The sequence below is a fragment of the Glycine max genome, chromosome 12 (genome assembly GCF_000004515.6).
Source record: "Glycine max cultivar Williams 82 chromosome 12, Glycine_max_v4.0, whole genome shotgun sequence".
Lineage (NCBI taxonomy): Eukaryota > Viridiplantae > Streptophyta > Magnoliopsida > Fabales > Fabaceae > Glycine > Glycine max.
This window is the reverse complement of record NC_038248.2, coordinates 2,397,162-2,413,959: the sequence shown is the minus strand read 5'-3', so window position 1 is coordinate 2,413,959 and position 16,798 is coordinate 2,397,162. Positions and strand designations below refer to the sequence as shown.

The 16,798-nt window shown below is 31.8% G+C and overlaps 1 protein-coding gene across 1 annotated transcript; it reads left to right on the top strand.

Moving 5' to 3' along the window:
• Positions 1-2,478: 2,478 nt before the first annotated feature.
• MYB54 (MYB transcription factor MYB54) lies at positions 2,479-3,702 on the top strand. Its single transcript, NM_001248694.2, is given in 2 exon segments — positions 2,479-3,005; positions 3,135-3,702. Coding segments are annotated over 2 exon segments (762 nt in total). The 5' UTR covers positions 2,479-2,742; the 3' UTR covers positions 3,634-3,702.
• Positions 3,703-16,798: the final 13,096 nt, after the last annotated feature.

The following is a 16,798-nucleotide window of genomic DNA, read 5'->3' as shown; positions in this document are numbered from 1 at the left end:
TCAAGCCCTTCAGACAATGTGTCCTATTTTTAAATAGGAAAGAAAATTGAAAAGCGGTAAAAGGAACGAAAAGGAAGACCTACACTATACTATACAACAATGTGAGACTGAGATTGAGAAATATCGGAATCTGCGGTTGGTGTCTGCCAATACTGTCACAAGAAAATTGTCTCCTTTGTGAGGCAAGGCTATTAATCCTATTATTGAATCTTTTTAAAAATGTTATCCACTAGTATATAGACATAGCAGAAAAGGTTCATGTTGAGGAAGACACACATGTGGAGGACAGCCAAAGAGGTAGGTAAGGGGCTTTTAGAAGTTAGGACAGCCTCCCACGAGTACCTAAGCACATGACAAACTCGTGTTGCTGTGCTGGCTGTCACCACACACTACAGAAACAAAACAATCATGTAAATGCAAATCGTACGCCACAGACTCACTCTCTGCATAATGTAATGTATATATTTTCCTTTCAATTTTTCATCTTTGTTTGATTTTCTTCCCATCCCATGTGGTGTGCAGCAAGAGAGAACCCCTTAGGTTGCTCCTCCTTTTTGGGTTAGCTAAGAAGCTCATTATAGGCTGATCTTGTGTAATAATTACACCCAACTGATAGCGACCATGACTACTGATGCTCAATTTATTGATGTGCGCTGTTTCGCGCCTTCCTCCATCATTTATTATTATTGCTAGTACTAACCCTTTAGTATTATACGCACATTGCATCTTTTGGGTACCCTACGAATTAGAGTTAGGTAGTGTTGTTACCTCACCCAATAAAATACCATACAATTATGAATGCAATTATATGCTCATGATCTTAGCTGAGTTGTTCATTCTCTTTAAAAACACAGAGGATCATTTTCTTTTGCACATTAAAAACAGTGCGTCAAATTTTGGTTTAGAAGCAAAATGCAGTTAAAATGAGATGTTTTCACTAATTAAAAAAAAAGAGGTTTCAAGTGTGGTAACGTAACTCAACTCATGTCATTATGTGCCATAGTTTAACATATATAACTGGTGGAGGATTTGGTCTAGAATTGCAAGTACAGTCAGAAAAGAGTGAAAAGGTGGGTGAAATACTCGCAAATAATTACGCCCATGTGGACTGAATCTTTTCCCCACAATATTGGTGCTCTTCCTCCTTGAAAGCAACCTGTACCCATGAAATATTAACTCTTACCATCCACTTGACGTTCACACAGGGAAAGAGAAAGAGTGGATAACTATGCACTTGGGGGGGCGATTATGACAACAAAAAGATGAATGAGTCCCCCAATCCTAACCTTTCCCTAAACTTGCAACACAAGGTTTGGGGGAGGGAAGAGGAAAACGAAAAGTGGAAGGTAAACCAAAAACAAAGTCCATATACAACCACTACCACACTCACTCATTTGGCATTTCCCATTCTCCCCTTCTCTTATTTCAACCCCTCCTCCAACACTTCTAGAAACTTGTCTATTTGATTTTGATCCCTCTCTTTCTCTCTCATGCATCATAATGCACCAATAGAATAAAGAACCACAACTACCATTACCATCTCTATGCTTATGCACATGAATAGCCAACTACTGATACATTTCTTTCAGGAATTGCCCGTTGCAACTAACTTACCGAAATTGCTAAATTTTTTTAAAGGAAATTTAACCCACACGAAGCTCTTATGTTTAAGGCATGGTATTGACTGGTTATCCACATGTACTGTATTTCTACATTAAGTGGTGATTTTCACGGAACTAGTAAAATTAAAACTAGTGAATAATTGTTAAGTGCCGTAAAACGAACTATTATTAGAATATATATGTCAAATTATGTTAATCATTGATGATCCAATGTATGCAGAATCTTTTGGACACAGAATTAAACTATTGTCCAAAATTAAACTACCATCGAATGCAGTTACCTGCTGGTTTGAAAAAAACATCTCACCGTCTTGTGTGTGCACACATGTAACATTTTTTTATATTACAATAAGAAACAAAGTTTAGAAAGACGAGAGGTTGTAACATTCCAAAATAATAATAAGAATCAAACGCAGACGTGTTGAGGTAAGTAGATCCTGAATCAATTTGATTCCATTGTCACATGCACAGTAAATGAAATAGCCAATTTTTTAATCCCAAATGATTAAATATAGAGGTAGCTTACTCCTCACATAACCACAGCTTGACATTTCATTGATCAATTATTGAAGAAAGACGGAGAACTGATTTTTTTTTACTTAGCACAAGATTAGTAACTAAGTTTGGATTTTATATTAGGATAACGCGTATGAGATATAAAATATGTTCTCTCTTATTCTAAAAGGGGGCAAGAGATCACATCTTGTTTTGCCTTACCCATACTTTAATACACTCTACTTTACACCAACCTGAAGGTTACGCATAATTAATGTCTTTTAACTAGTTATATCATTGATGCAAATATAGTAGTATAAATATATAATCAGATAGGGAGAGGAAAGAGAGAGAACCAACAGCCACTCTCTCTCTTTAACCTGCCTCACCAACTCGCATCTAGAAGCAATTATAGGGTCTTTCTCTCTTCTCTCTCTATGTTCTGTCCCCTCTACTTTGGAGTCAAAAGCCTATAAAACCACACCCAAACTTCCTCTTGAGCCGGCTTCTTAATTTGTTGCTGCAAGCCAATCCTAATTCCTATTCTCCTATCCTTTTACATAACTCTAAAGTAAGAAAAAATAGAGCAATTTCACAACACAACTCTTAGAATTGTGAGTTAAGTATGGGAAGGTCCCCTTGCTGTGAGAAAGCTCACACAAACAAAGGTGCATGGACTAAAGAAGAAGATGACAGACTCATATCTTATATTCGAGCTCACGGAGAAGGCTGCTGGCGTTCACTCCCCAAAGCCGCCGGCCTTCTCCGGTGCGGCAAGAGCTGCCGTCTCCGGTGGATCAACTACCTCCGCCCCGACCTCAAAAGAGGTAACTTTACCGAAGAAGAAGATGAACTCATCATCAAACTCCACAGTCTCCTCGGTAACAAGTAAGCATAGCAAAACTCATTTCACCACCACATCAATGAATATTAATAATTCAAAACAAATCTTATCTGAATTAAAATAAAAAACAAAAAAAAACAACAACGTTGTTGTTGTTGTTGTTGTTGTTTCAGGTGGTCTTTGATAGCTGGAAGATTGCCGGGGAGAACAGACAATGAAATAAAGAATTATTGGAACACGCACATAAGAAGGAAGCTTTTGAACAGAGGAATCGACCCTGCTACTCATAGGCCACTCAACGAAGCTGCTTCTGCTGCAACTGTTACAACTGCCACCACTAATATATCTTTTGGGAAACAACAAGAACAAGAGACAAGTTCTAGTAACGGAAGCGTTGTTAAAGGTTCCATCTTGGAACGCTGCCCTGACTTGAACCTTGAGTTAACCATTAGTCCTCCTCGCCAACAACAACCTCAGAAGAATCTTTGTTTTGTTTGCAGTTTGGGTTTGAACAACAGCAAGGATTGTAGCTGCAACGTTGCCAACACTGTTACTGTTACTGTCAGCAACACTACTCCTTCTTCTGCTGCTGCTGCTGCTGCTGCTGCTTATGATTTCTTGGGCATGAAAACCAACGGTGTTTGGGATTGCACCCGCTTGGAAATGAAATGAAAATTCAACGAAATTATACCAATTAGTTAGTGTTTTTGGAGAGAAGTCGAGAGAATGAAATTCATTAATTTTTTAATTTTCTCTCCTATTTTCTTTTTCTTCTCTTGTTTGTATAAATAATTAGTCGCTGATGCATAATATATAGTACCGGTACAGTTGAACATTTTATTGCCCAATTTTCCCTTTTGTTGTTACTCTTCACTTTCTTTTCTTCCGGCAATTGATGGTAGTCATAAAGAAGAGAACATGAATTTGATTTGGGTTTGCTAATTTTTTTATTTTACAGAGGTCTCTCTTTCCAATTGGAATGAGTAATGACAGCTCTTTTAATTATATTTTACTGTATATTATTCAATAGTTTATCTGCATCATCACATCCCAAGTCGTGGTTAATCTTTTCTGAATTTTTAATGAATTTATTTACATCCTGAGTTTGAGCTAGCCAGAGTTTTGAGTATATAATTATTCGCGGCTTCACATGGATGCATCATACAATTGCGCTACAAATCCCTGCTCCCCTAGATGAATCCTGTGATTTGGTGTTGTTTATCATTGTTGTTCTTATTGTTATGATGAATATTATGTATTCATTCATGCGTCATATATATCCATGTAGGCTTTTGGATGATGATCTTTATTTCCCTTTTTCTTCCCCCTTTGAATTCTATTTGGCATCTTTTTGGAGGCTTTTGGGCTTGTCTTTTATGGAGAAAAATAAAAAGAAAAGGGAGATGATAGATATATCCATGTATATGCAAACAGTAAATGGATAAGCTGAGAGAGGAGGAGAAATTCTTGAGATGGAATGCTAATTACCTAATTAAAGTTAAAATAATGCTCCATATACATTTAAACATTTTTTTTAATTTTTAAATATAACTAATCTCATTTTGTTTTTATTATATACTTACACTCAACTTTGTCACATGTTTATATATATTCTCATGTGGCTCAGAAGGATCTTAAATACAGTATCTTCCTCATTTCTACTGAATCACAGTTACAGCTAGCTCAAGTACTGATAAATACAAGACTATGTAAAACGCGTGAATGAACCAGCAGAATCCGTAGTACCACATATTTTCGTTCTGCCAACCTTATTAACATTTAATTATTTAGGCCATGCTCCAACCAACTTCTTACTTCGGTATGTATAGTTAGTGTAGATGCCCAACATACCTAGGTTTTGCTATACTTTATTTTACCTCACACAGAGATCAAGTATGCACTATGCTCTTCTAAATTTGGTGATACGTCTTCATAACATATTTGCAATCAAATTAGAGAAATGATAGATAGGTAAAACTGATAAGATTTTGGATCAATGGATCTAACCAAGTACAGCACTATTAATATATATTAATTAGGTACTTAATTGGTTTCGTCAGGTTAATCAAACCCCAGCAACCCTCAATTAGTTGTATTCACTAAGCACCCTTGTTTGTTTTCAATCTACATCTATATTTATGGTTAGTTATTTAAAGAATGTTTTTTGTGCTGGCTTTAGGTCATGTAATGGTAGTTGCGTAATTATCTTTCCAAACTTTTTTGGTTTAAATCGTGCTTGCTTGGTGCGAGTATGCTTTCTGAGTAGTAGCTACTAGCTACAAAATTGCGTATTTGACGATATATAAGGAACTTTTGCATAGGTAAATGGCATAAATCACATTAAAAGGTGGGAGCAACTAAAATAAAATTGGCAGTAAATTGATCCTACCAACCATTCAAATTTTATCTGCCGCATTAACTCAGGGTCATGTCATGGGGTCAGAGAGCAATTCGATTGGATTGGCCAGTTCTGGGTGCCTTGGATTAATGGGGATGTTTTCCCCAACCTAATGACACTACTACATTAAAGATTGTGATATTCGTGTATATATGGATGAATTCCTGAAATTGTTTTATTAGAAAATTACATTAATTTATTATATAGCATATCTGTATGGAATAAAATATCTATTTTAATAACGATTGATAGAAATTATTATTATTATAGCATTAAAATATTTATATAAGAATTGGTTATATATATATATATATAAAATAATCATCATAGGTGTAGACTTTATTGAATAATTAGTCTTATAGCAATAATGTAAGAATTAATTTAAAACAACACAGAAGTTAGAATAGAAGTGTGAATGTTGTAGAAATGCAAACTAAATTATAAAATAAAAGAGAATTATTGTTAGTAAAAAATCCAAAAAAAAATAATTGCACTTATAAGAAAAATAAAGATTAAACTTTTAATAAAAATTACAGTGAAAAACATGAATAGTAATAAAACGATTTTATTTATAATTTTTGAATGAAATTCCTAAAGAAGGCTGAAAAGCATTTGTCTTTGGAAAAAGTAGTTAAAGACATTGGATATTAGGATTAGATAACAACGAGCAGAAAGGACAGAACGGGTGGTAGCTAATTTTCAACCAGATCCCAAAACTATGCCCTTCCCACAGATAATGGGGAGCGTCCCTTTTCAACCATCCCTTTTTCCTTTTTCCTTTTTCCAAAGTGTTAGGTAGAGACATTAGAAGCTTCCATAAGAATTTTTCTTTTTATTTCTATTTCTTCACTATTATTTTACTCGCCCCTTGTAAACTTTTTTATTAATGGCGCAGCCAACAAGTGCCCTAAGGTAGGGGACTTTTGTGATTTTAATTTATTGCTTTCTGAGACCGTCAAATAGCAATTGGGAGAAGGGGTGGGATTGGTACTTATTATTATTGTTTCTACATCCTCGATGTTGTTAAATTGGTTCAACCTCCACCCACATCACATGCATGACTTGTAGTGGGTCCTTTTGGATTCATATCTAGATCCTCACCGCATCAAGGAGATTACTAAATAATAGACAAGGATGCCTTACATAAGCCATTGTTTGGTGGCAAGTTCTTTATATCCAATTCTGTTTTGGGGATGTGCATGTGTGTGCATATAGATATGGATCACATGATAATAATAATAATGTTGATAGAACCTTAACCAAACTTGATAAATAGTAGCACACATGTGTGTACATTTTATGGCCATTCCATGGGGTCCGTTATAGGTTAGAGAATAGAGATTGTTCGGACATTTATCTGCCTTCCTCTTATCTATCTACGGGTAAACTGGGCCTTGCTATGCTAATTATTGTTCATTCCAACTTGTTACTATTTTCTTCTTTTTTGTGTGCTAATTATAGGCATGGCATACCGTCAAGTTTGCTAGAATTTAGATTTCACAAGGCTATGAATATGGGGTATTGAACTATTGGTTTACCAACATAGATGAACAATACTGGGAAAATTGTATTGAAGGGCATGGCGGAAAATGGAACATAAAGTAGTAAAATTAAACTTTGCAATTTAAACGTTTAATGATCACTTTGTTTATTTCCTGTTATTTAGGAACGAGTGAATTAAGTGGAAGAGGACTAGTGGGGGTAGATAATGAGTAGTTCCACTTTTCGGGATTGACCATAAAAGTGGACAGAAAGAAAACTAGAAAAGAAAAATCAGCGGTCAACCGCGAGATGGCCTTCCATTGAAATTGAATGTTAAGAAAATCAGAAGGATTGCATTACTAATATATACTTTCGTTTATCTGTCCTTTCTCTAATCCACTTGCATATGCAGTTTTGAGAGAATAAAATGAGACTTTGTAATAAATTATTTTCTTTTCTTTCATTTTCTTAAAGCTAAACAAAGAAAGAAAAAAACATTCTTAATTTCTTTCTTTTTCTTCTGTTTACTCCCTATTTCTTTTAATTTAAATAGCTTAAACAATTATTCATTTTCTCTTCTGTTTTATTTCTATCCATAATATTTCTTTCATCTCTATAGAACTGCAGGTCCAAATTCATAATAGAGATTGTGTCTGTAGCTTTTAATTTCTTTATAACAGTACGAGGGTATCCCTCATACGAAAAAATTTCAGAGATATTTTTTCCGATTAAAAAAAAGTCTTGTCTCATTTTTCATATACCTACTCTAATTATCGTCTCATTATTGGGAAGGATGGGAAGCTGAATGCCGTGCAGCAAACATTATTCATGATTGAAAAACGACTAAAATGGAGGATATCTTTTAGCAAATGGAAAGAAAAAAAATTACAAAGGGAGAAAACAACATGCACTTCTCTTGTGCGGTAAGGAGTTGGACAAAATTTGAGGGTTCCTCCTTCAATTGACTCGTGGTTGGTACCACTCCCAAAAAGTAGGGATACTTTCCTTTCGTAATCAACAATTAAGAAACAGAAACGAGGTTAATGTGCGAGTTAGGCATCTATGTCTCCCTAGCTAAAGTGGGTTTGGCATTGAACAGGTTGTAGGTTGTAGTTGTACTAAATTTAGGGTTCGGGAGGTATAGGTTGCAGCCATGCACTCTCAAGACACGGAGCTAATTATTTTTGTCGATACTTTAATTTAATCACTTGAGCACATAATTTTCCATTTTATTTTCAAGATCAGCTTTCTTCTATCTAGAGATACTCAGATGCAACATGGGCACAAAAGGAAGTTAGAAGAGACCAAGGTGCCGAGGAAATATTTATGATGTTTACCTAACACTTATATTTCATCATTCAAATACATTAGTCATATATCAACTAGGAGTATCCACTGATTTGGAGTGGTTAATATTATAAGAATTGAATACTACTGTATGTATTACATAGAGGGATTTATCAAAATTTTAAGAAAAATCGAAAGTGAGCTAGTAATTAGAAACTTAAATAGTTTGTATAATGTAACAAAGTTAGTGTATGTTTAGATTAAAGTTAGAAAAGTTTAAAAAGTATTTTTAGTTTCAAAGTAACAATTTTCTTCTTCTTCATTTGATGCATTGGAGTTCGCAATTGTGTATTAAAATTTACAAAATTACTTTGCAACCTTTAATCCAATATAACCTTAAACTTCCATATGATGTCATCATTGTATTAAATTTAAAATTAAATTTCACAAATCATGCAAAATAAACATGAATAAATTCATAAATAGGCCTCGAGGAATCAGTTAATTTAGTTGAGAGGATTGATGTTTAAACTTTAAAGAATAGAATTCAGAAGCACTAAAGTTAAAAAAATATTTATATTTATAAATAATGCCTTTATAAGTAATTTTACAAGAGGCAATTTTATTTGGATGATAAAATAAAATAACATATCTGAAAATTAATTTTGTACACCGCATGCACAACAATATTTATGAAAAGGAAGAATATGAAGAATTAATTAAACCTACATTAATCACCATCGAGTGCATGATGAATTTGTGCATGATTCTGTTTTTGTTTTTGTTTAGTACCAGATTTAAGTGTATAATTATATTAAATACTTAAAAATATACATCGATTTTATTATACTTGGACAGAATTTTCGATCACCATCCAACACATGGATTAAATAACATGAGAATTCAAAGCTTAATAAGATTTGTTGATTTTTCTTTTATTGGTAGGCATTAAAGATAATGTCAAAAAACTTATTACAACCCATATTATTCAACCAACTGAATGAAACCTATTTGAAAGATATATCGAATTTGAGTTTTAAGTATCAATAGAAGAGTAAAATATTTTTAAAATTGATCAGACATGTAACTTTTTTCCATTCATTTCTTACTAGATCAGTCATGGGTAGTCCACTTCCATATCTTCAAAAATTAATTAATTAAATAAAATAAAATAAAAGAGAATATCGGAATTCATAACAAATTTATTTGTCCATATATTATTTCATTCTATCTTTTAGGTCCAAATACTTTTGGAATATTAAAATTAAGTTTAATCAAATTGTTGTCTATATTTTAATTCATCACTTCTTTCACATTAAGTCACCGTTTGTCCTTTATTTTTACCTATTAGGATTGGGCTAATGACAAGGGGTGGGAGTAAATGTTGTATAAGTATTTAGGTTCGATTTTCATTGTTGTTACCGTAAAAAAAGAGAGAATTTTTTTTTTATATTGTTACATTACTTTCATCTAAACTTATGTAGTAGAAGTTAGTAATTATATAGAGTTTTGAGTTGATCCCATAAAAATAGCATTATTGAATTGAATAACTAACCTATGGTCTGGGCCCTGAACGTTACCAACTCGAGTATGTTTTGGGGCGGTAGTTGGTAGCCGTCCGACGTAGGCGCATGTGCACTGCTGCGGCGGTGGGTCCTCTCTTTTCTAATCTTTATTGTCAAGAATCAATATATTCCTCAACTCAATATTTCCACATAATACATCTCTTTCTTATCACCATGCCCTCATCCTATAGTATAATTATTTTCCGACACTTTCTCTAATCTAATCTTGGTTTTAAGGAAAATCTCTCACTTAATTGATTTGATTTAATCCATAATTCTTCTCTCTAATCTCTAGAAGACTATTACATCATGATGGAACACTCGTAGAAAAGTCCATGGATTCGGTGATGTAATCAGCTAGGGGAAAAAAGGATTAATTATATAAAGCGTATCAGAAATTATCTTTGTTTAGGTCTTATTCACTTTATAATGATGAATTCCGAGATACTGGTTTTAAAGTTCCTCTTGTTTAGTCTATTTTTTCTTATATTTTTAGGATATCAGGTAAAATACCAAGAATCCAAGCTTAGGGATTGAACATGAATTGCATCAATTCTTTTATTCTTGTACCGTCAATTATTATATGCAACAATAATTACTAAACGACAATCAATTGTGCTCTTCACTATTTTTCTATATTTGACTGCATTCGGGTGACCTTGGTCCAAGATGACTAATTTGATCTTTGAATATATATCTACTTGCACAATTGTAGTAATAGAAAGCCAAAGTGTTTTCTAAGTTGATTTGGATTAAGATAAGCAGAGGAAAATTCAAAAGGTTGTCAAAAAATTGAGGAGTTGAATATGTGTTTTAGCATGTGATCTTTTCATGATAAATGAACACAAAAAGCAAGACTTTTATCTTTAACTTTCAAGACATGCATGGGACAGAGCCATTACTGAGGACGGGCAGAGTCAAACCTAATACCCTATTACCCTACAAGTCTAGATAGAATTGGATCTCTGGTTCAGCTTCTGGCACTTGGTTGGTACCATTTTTTTTTCTATTACATCTGGGGTCTTGTGGTTGGGCAAAAATTGGATAACTCTCCTCGATAAATACTAGCAACAGTGGGATGTATCTAAGCTACTCTTCCTTTTCATGAACAAACAAATTAAACAATCCCCAAGTTTTTTTATGCAATGAACAAATTGCTAGTTGCCACGCAGGTCCCTTGTGAGAGACACAGAAAGGAACATTCCAACCCTTCCCTGCCTCATTCATATTAAATTAAACGCAAGAAATGCTCTAGTTTGAAAGATGTTTGTTGTAGTAATTAATTAATTTTATTATCCTCCCCATTTCTAATTATAAGATTATTTTAATTAATTTATATCTCTTTAAGAAAAGTAATTAATTTAATTAATTACATTAAATATGTTAATTATTTATAATATTATTTAAAATTATTCTTTTCTTATCTTTTCTACCTAATTAATTACTTTTCATTAATGTTAGAAGAGAAAATAATTAAAAAATGATATGTAGTAAAAAAAATAATTAATATATTTATAAATTAAAAAAGAAGCTTATAAAAAAATAAATATTTAAAAAAAAAAAATCTTATAATTAGAGAAGAGGGAAAGAGTAAGATGTATGCTTTCTCTTCTTTCTAGTTGGTATGTGTTATTTAGCTGCAAACTTGAAAAAAAGGTACTAGTAATTATTTCCCCTCATCCGTATGTGTTTTATTGCTTTGCTGCATAGTCATAAGCTCATAGTTGGCAAATTAAATCCTGATGAAATTTGCCATTGTGTTATTAAATTTTAATGCCTTTACTCATTAGGTCTTGGTGTGGAGCAGCTCTTTTAATTAATTTGGGCCATAGCTGGGCCTGAACGTACCAAACCGTGAAAGCGACATGTGCATAGAAGAAGGACAGAGCACCGTGCGCAAAATAGCAAAAATGTAGCGGGTAGGAAAAGTTCACAAAGTTTGGTGAGATGTCTATGATTAAATAATGAGATAGGCACATGAGATGAGGGAAAAGCACAAAAAAAATAAATTATATGATATAATAATGAAAAAAGCAAAAATAGGTTCTGGACCTGGAGCATGAGAGAGTGGAGAAGGATATTGTAGTGTGTGGATAATAAGCATGGATGCCCATGTTGTTAGGTAGTGGTTGCTTGGATTTAGGTCATGATCATTCTGCAAAGTCATCCTCACCCCCATGTATCTCATCTAGTCTTTTCTCAGTCAACCATCTGTCCCTTTCACAAACTCAACCTCAGCCCACAACACTTTTTTTCTTTCTAGTATTATTTTTCATTTTTTTTTAAAAAAAAAAAACTAAGAGGTACTAAGAACTTTTATTCCACACACGATTAATCTTATCCCACCAATCAACTTCTTTTAAATAAAATAGTATTTTCAATTACAATTCTATTAAGTTGGAAATCGAAACTTTAAACTTATCAAAAGAAGTCAAGTGTAAAACTATTTGTATTAATAATTTTTTCTATGAACTCTTATAGGTAATTAATTATTGTGTGATCTGCTCTCTTATAGTCTAAAAAGTCATGCTTTTTTCCTCTTTTTGTTCACAACTCTTGTTCTACTTACCTGATCAACATGTCTTGCCAACACTATCTTTTAACCTTACGCACACAAACCTGTTTCTATCAGATTCAGACGAAGTGGTCCATATTGACACTGCGCATAGATGCCATTTGGATGTGCGCAGTCGAGGAAAGAAGATTTCTACGCACGCTCATCACTTGAAAAACAATTTGTGGAGTTCAATTTTGAAGAATTGATCCTTTTGTGGTATTCCATTAAATGTTTTTTTAAGGATACAAAATAAAGAAGAAAAAATATTTAAAAGCTCAGTAAATGTTTTTTAAATTACTGATCATTGTTTAGATATTTATATATTAATTAGAAAATTCCCAAACAAGGGAGATTATAAACTATAAAATAGTTATAATAGTAAAATAATAAGCACGTCTACATTTCAATATAAAGAATAAAATTCAACTAAAATTTAGACGTGGGACATCCTTATTCAGGGACATGAGATTGGTTTTTTAATAGTTATAGTAATGTCTATATTATTATTGTTCATAGAGTGAAGATACATACATATATATATATATATATATATATATATATATATATATATATATATATATAATATATATATATATATATATATATATATATATATATATATATATTATTCTAGTTAAAAAATCATTTTTTCTTACACTTTCTCTTCAGCAAAATAAAAAAAAATAGTAACTTCAGTCCTATATATGAAATAAATATCTAATTTATCAACATTGATAAAAAATATTAAATTAATTCATTTAAATTAATAATATAATAAATTTTGATTTTATTTCAAAATTACCTATTAGATGGTTTAAATGTAGTTATTTTTCAATTTTCAATAATGAGTTTACCTTGTTCCTAGTTATAAGATCATTTTCAAAAATTTGTTTGTTTCTTTTTATAAGACCATTTTCTAATTTATAGATATTTTAATTACTTTTTCTTGTATATTCTTACTTTATTATTCTCATTCCAATAAACATTAATGAGAAACAACTAAGTGGAAAGAGATACAATAAATGGGTAATCTTGGAATGATAGTATAAATAATTGACAAATTTAATAAGATTAACTAAATTAAATATTTTTCTTAAAAAATATGAATTAGTTAAAAATGTCTTATAACTAGGAACAGAGGAAGTAATTCACTAATTCATTAAGATTAAGAAAAATTATTAATTTAATTTATGGTAATAAATTTATGAAAAAATTTAAAACTATCTTTGTCATTAATATTTCTTTATCTTCTAATTGTTTGTGAATACATTATCTTTCTTCTTTTAATTAGTGATATTTTTAGTATAAAAATAATTAATATAGATAAAACTATATATTGGGTCTAATAAAAAGAAATGATTAATCATTATTTCAAATTTGAGTCGTATAAATAAGAAAAGAAAGAGTACCAGACCTCACAATTAATTACGAGTTAAACAACTAGCAATTAATACACTTGAAAGTAGTCTTATATTTCTTATAATAAAAAAAAAATTCTCTTGTTTCTTATATGAATGAATGAGTGGGATTATTCCAACTTAATCGAAAGTATTGAGTTCAAAATTTAGATAAGAAATCATAATAAATACTTAGAGGGAATTTTGTATTATCTACATTGATCTTAACTGACTTTAACTATACTACCTTATTTTGAAGATACATGTGATTCATACAAAAAAAACAAACAATAAATATATTATTATCCATATTTTCTCTTTTCTATGTTTTGTTTTTACATCCAAACATACTATTAATGTAGTTGTGTAAAAGAAGACTTAATTATCAATTATATCCTTAAATTATTTTAAATAATTCAATTTAAAAGTAACATTAGTCCATGGCGTTAGTTCCACCAGAATTAACTCTCATTTTAAAATGTGAGAAGTTGTCATAGTAGTTCATAAAATTTGAAAAATATTAAATAAATATTTAAAATTAAAATTATTGTCATTTTAATCCCTAAAATATATACTTTATTATCATTTAGTTCCTAAATTCCATAATTTTCCTCTAGTGGAACTAACGTCAAAGATTTCAAGAATTTATTTGTTATTTTTCTAATTCTAGAAATTACTATAATAGCTTCACAAATCCAGAAATTAAAATGGGAGTTTAATTAATTGAAATAAATGAAGTCCAAACTCTTTTTTATTTTTTATTTGACAAGCTGGTTTTTTGTTTTTATTGTATTTTATCAGTTATAAGCTTTTCATTGATTGTGTTGTGTATAAGTGTAGGATAAAGTGAGAGATTTAAGATTAGTATCCTAGAATTTCCTGAAAATTTACGGTGTTTGGATAAAAAAATTAAAGCAAGTAAAGTATTTTAACAGGAAACCGATTGGATCTCAATGTTCTCTGCGTGAACAGTATTGGAGTGCTTCTGGGCACTTCTACACGTGCTTGAGAGAAAGATGTATAACTCCATTGCATGATGAAGAGGTACAAAGCATGAATTTTCCAAAAACTTGTACCAAACATCCACCGAGAAAACTCCAAATGTTTCCAAATCAAAGCAATCTTCCAAAAAAGTTTTGGCCGAATCAGTTGTTTGGTTAATTGATTTTTTAGACATGGCATTGGCATCACATGGTGTTGGTGCCCTTTAAAACTAAAAATCCCGAGGCATACCAACTATAATCGATCTTAAATTCGATACCGACTTTTAAACGGTTAGCTTCAATTATTTGGGTTTATTTTCTCAGTTTCTCTCTCCACCTAACAAATAAGTAAGTCTTGTTTCAATTTCTAAGGAACCGATTATTTATTTTTGATAAAATTGTTTTTTTAACAAGGGTTCCCTCTATCGTTTATGTTCAAATGAGGCTGAGTAGAATTTTCATTTGTTCTTTTCTTGCAGGAAATCTCTCCAAGTTTGGGCTCACATTCGTGATTTGACTCCTTCCCGCAGGCGTTTCACTTCTTTAGAACGCATTACTGACTCTTTAATTAAGGGCAGATCCACATAAGGTGTTTAAGGAAAATTACGTTGTCTGGGATTACAGTCTACTGCATCTGGCTGTCTAGGAACAAGCTGATTTTTGAAGATTATCAATTTTTTGTAATAGAGGTTATTAGCAAGATTAAGTTTCTTATGTATAGACAAACGCACCTGTTGTATTTGTTTTAACATCTTGATATAGGTCTTCTTGTATTAGGGAGATTTTTTATTTTCTTTAACCGTGAGGTATGCCCCATTTATTATTGTATCATTTTGAGTTTAATATAATTTACATTTTTTACAAAATTCTTGTTTCAATTTCTTGAAGAGGATAACTAACTTTACAAAGTCTTAACTTTAGATGAGAGCCAGAGAGACTTCTTTCAATTTCTTGAAGAGTATAACTAACTTTACAAATTCTTATCTCAATTCCCAGAGGCTTGCCGCACTTGTAGAAAAGCATGAGAAAACTTATCCAAAAAAAGAAGAAGCTTGAGAAGCAAGATAAATTTAAAAAAAAATAAAAATGAACATGGTTTGTAAAAGGTGTCATTAAATTGAACAACCAACGGAGTTGCTTTTGACAAATTTAATATTGTCTTAGCGCTTCTACCAACTAGCTTAACATAATCAATCAATTTGAGATCATTACAAGCTGGGCGTGGATGTGGATGTGACGTGGCTTTTGGATCTCTTTGGCAAAACATTAACTCCTCTTGAGACCAACCAACAACTTTCTCATTTCATTTCACACGCTTCTATATTAATTTCTCTCCCCGGTAAGAGATGAAGAGAGAGAGAGCGAGGTGCAGGATCATAAGGAGTATAAAAATATTAATCAATATCTTTAAGACATTAGTTAATAAATTAAATAAAAATATTTTTTATTGAGATGCATTAAATTGTATTATTTATGATTTTTTTTATACTTTTATTATAGTTGTATAAAAGGATGGAAGTTAGTTAAAATAATTGACAATTAGTTAGAATAACTGGCATAGGAAGTTAGTTATTATTATCAGTTAAGCGGGTTAAAATACCTAGTATATAATCTTGTATCTCTTTATTACCCATGAATAAGAATTTGAGAATGCACCTATTACTCATATCTCTCTGTTAATATGATATCAGCAGAGATAAACTCTTTTCGTTTTCTCTAATCCCTTTCTAGCTCTACTTCTCCTTTCTTCGGTTCTTCGAAGTTCCCCCATGGGTGCCATGGATGATTCCAATCCTTTTCTCATACAACCCAGTGATAATCCTGGATTGAGTCTTGTGACTCATCCTCTATCTGACGAGAATTATAATTCTTGGAAGAAAGCCATCAAGATGGCACTTCTTGGAAAGAATAAGTTTGGTTTTGTGGACGGTTCCATTCTTGAACCACCATTGGAGCACTCTAGTCATGCTTTATGGCAGCAAAATGATAACATCGTTGCATCTTAGCTTCTCAATTCTCTTACAAAAGAGATACAAATAAGCATTCTTTACTGTTCCACTGCTCAAACCATTTAGAATGATCTTAAAGAAAGATTTGAACAAAGAAATGGTCCCTTGATTTTCCAATTGAAACATGAACTAGCAACCTTGCAATAAGGTTCTATGTCC